The 8,639-nt window shown below is 34.6% G+C and overlaps 1 protein-coding gene across 1 annotated transcript; it reads right to left on the reverse strand.

Annotated features, from left to right (window-relative positions):
• Positions 1–6,347: 6,347 nt before the first annotated feature.
• On the reverse strand, positions 6,348–7,292 carry LOC130845870 (olfactory receptor 4F3/4F16/4F29-like). The gene has a single exon (XM_057723676.1). The coding sequence runs from the start codon at positions 7,281–7,283 to the stop codon at positions 6,348–6,350; it is 936 nt and encodes a 311-aa protein (XP_057579659.1). The 5' UTR covers positions 7,284–7,292.
• Between the last annotated feature and the right edge of the window lie 1,347 nt (positions 7,293–8,639).

Below are 8,639 nucleotides of genomic sequence, written 5' to 3' on the forward strand. Positions count from 1 at the left end.
AGCAGGGCCAGGGCTGGAGCCATTTGCTCAGCTCACACTGGAGGATGCACTAGGGCATTCGTGGGAATCCGGGCAGCCACTCAAGCACTTTTCAATCTGCCCTCTCTGCCCTGCTTCAGGAGCCAGCAGTGCATGGGCACTCCTCACTAGTGGAGTCCAGGCTTCCCACAGCCCTCCTATTAGTTCCACTTGTTCTCCAACCAGCCAAGAGGGTTCGTCTTTCCTGTGTTGGACCCTAGGACTGGAACGCCCAATATGTGATTTGAAACATTCACTCCCCAGGGAGGATTTCTGCCCATGTAACCTACCTTTTCCTCTGATTCTCCTCCTAGTACCACAGGTCCCAACCTCATCACTTCCTCCCCTTCCTAGCTAATTCTGTGTGGATCTTTCTTACATCCTTGTTATACAGGAGTCTTTTCATCAGTTCCTCAGTTTTTGTTTTCCTTAAGAACTTTTATAGAGATACAATTGACATACAACTGCGTATATTTAAAGTCTACAATTTGATTTTTTCTTATTAGTAATGTATATATGGCAATTTATACATTTATTATAGTTTGTGTTTTTGGTTTCATATCTTAGAAATCTTTACTAACTTTAGAATACCAAATTTCCTCTAATATTTTCTTCTGGAAATTTTATTGTTTTAGATTTTATATTTAGATCAAGGTGCATTTTGAGTTATATTTTATGTAAGATGTAGATATGGGTTGAGGTTCAATTTTGCTTATAAATGTTTATTTCAGCACAATTTGTTGCCCATTGAATTGTGTTTGAACATATTTGTGTGGGTCTATATCTTCATTCTTTTTTTTGTGACATTGATCTATGTGTACAACTTGAAATTCAACTTTTTCTTTTTAAAAATTTACTTTGGCTATTGTAGTTCTTTTGCATTTCCACACAAGTTTTAAAACCAGTTTGTTGATACCTTTAAAAATCTGATGGTATTTTGATTGGGATTTTGTTAAATCTATGGATCATTCAGGCAAGAATTGACATATTAACAATATTGACATATGATTTATTCATATCTTTTTCAAGTTATTGCATCAGTGCTTTGTAATTAGCATATGCTTTCTGTTATATGTTTACTTAGGTGTTTCATGTTCATAAGTGCTATCACAAATGGCATGTTTAAAAATTTTTTTTGGTTTCCAACTGTTCATCTCCAGTATATAGAAACAATTAAATTTTATATACTGACATGAAGCTTGTGGGCCTTACTGAATTCAATTGTTAGTTTTTGGAATTTTTTTTTACCGATTCCTTAGAATTTACTATATAGAAAATCATATCTTTGGTGCATGGAGACAATTTTATTTCTTTCTTTCCATACTGTATGTCTCTTCTTCTCTTGCCTTATTGCTCTGGCTGGGACTTCTAGTGTGATGATAAATAGGAGTGTTAAAGATGCACATCTCTGCTTTGTTCCCAGTCTTAGAATGAAAGCATTCAGTCTCTCACCAATGAGTATGATGTTAGCTGTAAGTTTTTGTTGAAGCCCTTAGTCAGAGTAGGGAAATTTCCTTCTATTTTTCTTTACTGATAGTTTTTATCATAAATGGATATTTAATTTTATCATGTTATCTCTGCATCTATTAAGACAATCAAGTGGGTTTTAAATCTTTAGTCTGTCAATTGATATTTAAATGTTGAACCTGCCTTTCATTCCTTGAATAAACACCACTTGGTTGTGATGTATTTATCATTTTTATAGATATCTAATCTTGATTTGCAAATATCTTATTGAGCATTTTGGTGTTCATGGTGGATATTGGTATATAGTTTTTTCTTGTAGTGTCTTTGTACAGGTTTTATAACAGAACATTGTTAATCTCATAAACTGAGTTGGGAAGTGTTCTCTCCTTTAGGATTTTCTGAAAAAAATTGTATAAAACTGATATCTCTTTCCTAAATGTTCAATAGAATTTGCCAGTGATGTCATCTGAACCTAGAGATTTCTTTCCTGGAAGGTTTTTTAACTAGCAATTCAATTTCCCTAATTAATATAAAAATATTCATTATTTTTTTTCTTATTGAGTCAACATGTATATTTCATGTCTTTCAAAATTAAAATATTTCATTAAAGTTAAAATTATGGGCATAAGTTCCTTGTAATATCCTATTATTATTCTATTGATGTATCTAGAGTATATAGTGAGGTCACGTCTTCCTGTTTTGCTAATGACAATTTAGTCTCCTCAGCTAGTCTCTTTCAATTTTATTGATGTTTTTCAAATATTTCCTTTTGGTTTCAATGTTATTGCTTTATAAATTTTTCTATTTTCAAGAGCTTTTTTCCTATTTATTGTTATTGTTTGTTTTAGTCTCCTTATTTGTTTTTAATTTTCTTTCCTTATCCTAAATTATTAAGTGAAATGTTAGAGTATTGGTCTAATAATGTCTTTATTTTTAATGTTAGCATTTGATAGTATAAATTTTTAAACAACTTCTAGCTGAATTTTGATATTGTATTTTCATTTTCATTCAACTCAAATATTTTCTACTTTCTCTTATGACTTCCTTTTTGACTTACATATTATTTGAAGAGTGTTATTTCATTTCCAAATATTTGGAGATTTTTCAGATGTCTTCCTGTTTATTTTTAGTTTATGTTATTGTCCGTGAATTCTTTGGTATGATTGTCATTCTTTTAACTTTGGTAAGTTTGCCTTATTGTCCAGAATATGATCTGTCCTCAAGAATATTCCATGTGTATTTGGGCAAACAGTATACATTCTGCTGTTGTTGGGTACCTTGTTCTACAAATGATAATTGGATCAAATTGGTTGATAGCGTTATATAGGTCTTCTGTGTTTTAACTGATATTTCTGTATACCTTTTCTATCAATTACTAACAGTTGTCTAAGTCTCAAAGTATAAGTGTGGGTTTGCTTATTTCTCTTTTCAATTCTGTCAGGTTTCATCTCATGTATTTTGCAGCTCTGTAATTAACAGTATGCATACTCATGATTTTTATGTCTTCTTGGTGAATTGGTCATCTTCCAATTATGTAATGTCCATCTTTATCCCTAGTAACTGTTTTTTGTCCTAAAGTCCACTCCCTTTTACTTTTGTTTAGCATTTACATGACATATTCTCCATTCTTTTACTTTTAACATATCTATCTCATATTTAAAATGGGTTTCTTGTAGACTGCATATATTTAGGCATTTTTCCCTAATCTGGTAATACTTATCAATAATTAGTACGTAGACCTCTATACTTAAAGAAATTATTAAAATGGTTATTTAGGTCTACCATTTTATTATTCATGTTCTGTTTGTCCCCTTGCTTTTGTTTCTTTGTTTGTTTTTTTTCCTACAGAGAATTTTTTTACTGTGCTTTGAGTATTTTTTTAAGTAATAATTTTTTTAAAAATTTATTGGAGTGTAGTTGCTTTACAATGTTGTGTTAGTTTCTACTGTACAGCAAAGTGAATCAGCTGTACATATACATATATCCCTTCGTTTTTGGATTTTCATCCCATTTAGGATGTCCCCTTGATTTTTTGTTCTTTTATTCATCCTTTTCTGTCTCCATTTTGGATTATTTGAATATTTTTTATGATTTGGCTTAAATGTTTGTATTGACATTTTTGTTACATCTCTTTGTTGTTGTCGCTGTTGTGGTGGCTGTTGCTGTTTAGTGTGTCTCTAAAGATTATAATACACATACCTAACTTTTATTAGTCTACTTCAATTTAATATTTACCTTTTCAAGAAAAATGTAAAAGACCTACCATATAGTTCTCTATACCCTCCCCATTTTATGTTATGGTTGGCATAGGTAGCACAAATACAAATTCCATGATCTGAGTATTCCACATCTGAAAATATCATGATTATTATAATTTTTACTATTAACATTTATACATATTTTAGAGTACTTAAGAGAAGAAAAGAAAGTAATGTTTTTGCATTTACCTAGAGGATTTACTGTTCCTACTTCTCCTGAAGTTCTACTGTCTTCTGAGCTTTATGCTTTTTTTCTGAGTAATCTGTTAATATTTATACCATTACCTTTCTACGTATTATCTTTTTTTCTGAGGCTGCTATCAAGACTTTTTGGGTCTATATTTTTGTGAAATTTTATTATAATAATACTGGGCATTTTGTTTTTATTCTTTGTTTTGTTGTTTTCTTACTTTTTTTTTTTTTTCTTATAGTATATCCTACTTGGTTTTACCAAGCTTTTTGAGTCTCTAAATTTATATCTTTCCATGTATTGGGGATGTTTTAAACCATTATTTTCTTCAAACATTTTTTATACTAATCTTTGTTTTTTCTTCCTCTGGGACTCCATGAAAGGAAAGCTAGACCTTTTCATATTACCCCCAGGTCTCTGAGAACCTGTTTATTTGCATTTAAATCTGTTTAATATCTGTTCTTCCGAGTCAGAGTGGGTCATTTCTATTAGTTTATCTTCAAGTTCACTGTCTCTTTCTTTTGTCATCTCTATCTGCTATTGGTAGTAGTTCCTATGTCAGTTATACGTTCAAAGCCTTTGTCAGCTGCTTTGAGTCTGCTCAACACATGTGACACTCATTGGTTAGCCTGAGATTTTGGTAGTGTTTAAACCATAGATAAGTTCTCAAAGGTCTTATTATGCAGCTTTGGGTATTTTCCATGCATGCAAATCTCAGGAACGTCCCCTGGATGTGTGCTGCTATACACATTGAATTAGGTTATATCTCTTTCTCCAGGTCTCTCAACTTTAAGAGTCTTCACACCTTCTTCTACTTGCAGGAACACTTTCCATCATAATCTGGCTGTAAATCTGAGCTTTCTCTTAAAGTTTTAGCTGCCTGAATTCTCCTCAGCTACAGCTCCATAATTGTCATTGGGGTAATGTAGTAAGAAAAAAAGAGGGAGGAAAAAAATATGGAAATGTACTTCACATTCTTCAAACCAGATTGGCCCTCTCTGTTTCTTTGTTCAAAAGGTGGTGTTCCCTTCAGAGTTTTACCTGCCTGATTCAGTGCCATAGCTCTACAACACGACTACCCTAGAACAGGGCAAAGAGAGTAAAAGGGAAAAAATATATTTCTTCCACACTCTCCTGCTTGCAGGGACCACTTTTCCAGTTCTCTGGCCAGAAGGTCTGGTTTTCTCTTAGAGTTTTTTCTGCCTGTATCATGCAACCATAGCTTTGCATTTGCAGTCAAGAGAAAAAGAATAGATCCAAAAAAAACTCCCTGCTTTTCAGTTGCTTCTTAAAGTTTTGATTCCCCTTGTAATATTCCAGCTTTTCATTACTTTTGTTTTTCTTGCCTCAGATAGGTTTTATATTTGAAAATACTGTTTAGATGTAATTAGTGGGAAAAATAATCTATACTGGGCTTGTGACATTTGGCAAGTATAGGAAATTCACATTAGACTTTTACAAAGCACTACAAAGGTTCTATAAGTTTTTATTGAATGTATTTGATTCTAATCTCTCACCAGTTATAATTTCTCCAGGGCATATATCTTGGTGTGTTTCCATGTATTGCTAAAAACAATTCCAGATATAGAGTAAATACAATGCCATTTATTAAGAGAAACCAAAAGAATAAATTTAGAGGACAGATAAACAAAAGAATGAATTACAGGTTCATAATTATGCATATATATGTGAACAATAGGAAACCAGTAGGTGTCATTAGTTTAGGCTTTCCAAATTGTCCCCTCAGGGTCGACATCATTAATAGAAAAAAATATGGAGTGATCACGGGATATTTATCTAAGAGAAAGAGCAGTGACAAAAGAAGCAGGAAGGCAGAACAGAATGAAGCAAGAGAGACAAGTATTCCTAATAGTCTGGAATCAGACTGTTTTTAACTATTTGATGAAGAATCTTAACAGAAAATTTTCCTGCTGAAGAAGATATGTATGTCCTCATTATAAAGAGACAATTGTTGTACTAAACCTGAAGAATTTGGATGCAATATGAGTGTTTTCCAACTTACCAAAGGAATGAGCAAAGAGGCTCATGACTGGAGATGTGGAGCTTATCAATGGTTAGTGAATAATTAGCATCTTGGTTACCTCAGGAGGCAGATTATGAGTAAATATACGAACAAATTGAAACAATAAGGAATTTATAATCTTGAGAGAAAAGAAAAGCAAAGAAATTAGCTAGAAAGAAACGATTATACTTATTATATACATGTGCAACCCCATATAAATTAACATAAGTTTTGAATTAAGGTTTTATTTGTCTAAATCTTCATCCTTTTTAGAGAAGAGAAGCATTCTTAAAGAGTATACTAACACACAAATTAATTGTTAATGAACTAAAAAGCTAAAATTCCAGATACAGGTGATATGATGATCAGGATAAAGTCCTTACAACATTATTTATATCTTTCTAAAAGTCACTAATGGTCTGAATGCTCTCTTCATTGCTGCCTTCATCTCTTTATTCCTGAATGTGTAGATGACTGGATTTAAAAAAGGAGTGAGAACAGCACCAGAGAGAGCAAGAAACTTGTCCATTTGGGAATTGAGGTGTGGCCATGTGTAGACAAACATGGTTGGACCAAAGAACAAAATCACCACAGTGATGTGAGCTGACAAGGTGGAGAGGGCCTTGGATGAACCACCTGAGGAGTGTTTCCAAACAGTAAACAGGATGAAAATGTAGGAGATGAGGAGTATAAAGAAGGAACCAACACAGATAAACCCACTGTTGCCAGTGACCATGAACTGCAATCTGTATGTATCTGTACAGGCCAGTCTGAGGAGCCGAGGAAGGTCACAGTAAAAGCTGTCCAATACATTAGGACCACAGAACGGTAAATTAACAATAAATGCTAGTTGGAACAGTGAGTGACTGACGCCCAGGGCCCAGGCAGCAGCCAGAAACAGAATGCACGTTCGGGGGCTCATGATGGTCTGATAGTGGAGAGGCTTACATATGGCAGCATATCTGTCAAAGGCCATGGCTATGAGCAGCACCATCTCCACACCACCAATGGCGTGGATGAAGAAGATCTGAGCAATGCAGCCTCCAAAGGAGATGACTTTACGTTTTCTGAAAAGGTCATACATCATCTTGGGAGAAGTGACAGAGCAGGCTCCCAAGTCAATGAAGGAGAGATTGGCCAGTAGGAAGTACATGGGGGAGTGTAAGTGAGGATCAGTGGTCACAGAAAACACAATGAGGGTGTTTCCAGTCATGCTTGCCATGTAGAGCACAGAGGAGACCACCAGGAGGAGAAGCTGGATCTCCCATGAATGAGTGAGTCCCAGAAACACAAACTCAGACACCACTGAGTGATTCCCTCCATCCATCAATCCAGCCAACAGGGCTGCCACTGAAATTATGATAACTATGAAAATAAGGAGGAAATTGTGATTGTGGAGATGGTAATATGTCATAGAATTGCTGATTTTTCAATGTTCTCATTATGAATGAAAAGTATATAATTGTCCAGTTCCTCAAATACACAAACAAAACACAATAATCAACATGATATCATCACAATACATGAGCTGCAACATACTTCAAACCTGTCACCAACACTGTCACTTCAATGGTCTGCTTTCAAATTAACAGATCGGGCAAGAACAAAAGATTCATGAGTGTCCATGACATTCATCAGCTGTTTAAATCACTTCTGATACTGACTATTCCTCATTTCCAAAATAGTCCATCTTGCTTTTGTGTATAGTCTCATAATCCACTTCTCTCACATTTCACTGACAAAGTAGCGAAGAGAGAAATCATGATTGACTGATGGATTGTCACCCGGAGTGAGAGGAACATGAGACATGAATTTATTCTGAATTAGGATAGGCTTGTAGATTGAGACTAAATAAAGAGACTGGTGTATGTGAAATTGGAGGGCCCGCAGGTATAGTAGAACAGGGGAATATGTGGACTCTAAGAAGAAATAGAACAACCACTCTTTTCTATCATTTTTCATCATGTTCACCACTATTCTGGGCACCTCTAGTTTCCACACAGTTTTTCGTAACTACAAATTCCTAAACTAGACTGGACACTCAGTAAGGCTTTCATATGGAGCCTACAGCACCTACTCGTGAAAGTCTTTCTCAAGGCCTAATAAATGTGTATTTGTGGAATTTCTCCAGTTTCTGCTAAGGCACTTGCCTAAAGTAGCCACTGATAATGTAAAATATCTCTGAAAACATTTTTCTTCTGTCTAAACATGTGAAGGTATTGAGGTCAGCAGTTGCAATAGTTGAAATATTAAGTTTTAATTCATAAATGTCTCAGCCTCCCTTTGGTGTCACCTTTTATGTTCATCGATATTAGGACAAAAGAGAACAGGCACATGAAATTCTCCATGTGTGCTTCCTGTGTATTCTACCATCCCAGGAGGATTCTCTTTCCCTCAGCTTCTGTTACTGAGGGTCACAACACTTATTTTCAAAGATGTGGTTCCTCTACGTGGTGGATTTATCACATGGCCGTACGCTCATATTCAAAAGTCCAGAAATCATTTCCAAATTTTCATCTCTATCTTCTTCAATCCTAAAAATGCAAAAATTCAGAGATTTCCTTTCATGTATTATAGTAGATTGGTTAATAGCTTGGGCTTTGACATCAACCAGTCTTGTTTTTTTCTTTTATTTAGGCTCAGGCAGTTGCATGCTGTGTGAGCATGACGAAGTTACTTGACA

Source organism: Hippopotamus amphibius, chromosome 2 (genome assembly GCF_030028045.1).
Source record: "Hippopotamus amphibius kiboko isolate mHipAmp2 chromosome 2, mHipAmp2.hap2, whole genome shotgun sequence".
Classification (NCBI taxonomy): domain Eukaryota; kingdom Metazoa; phylum Chordata; class Mammalia; order Artiodactyla; family Hippopotamidae; genus Hippopotamus; species Hippopotamus amphibius.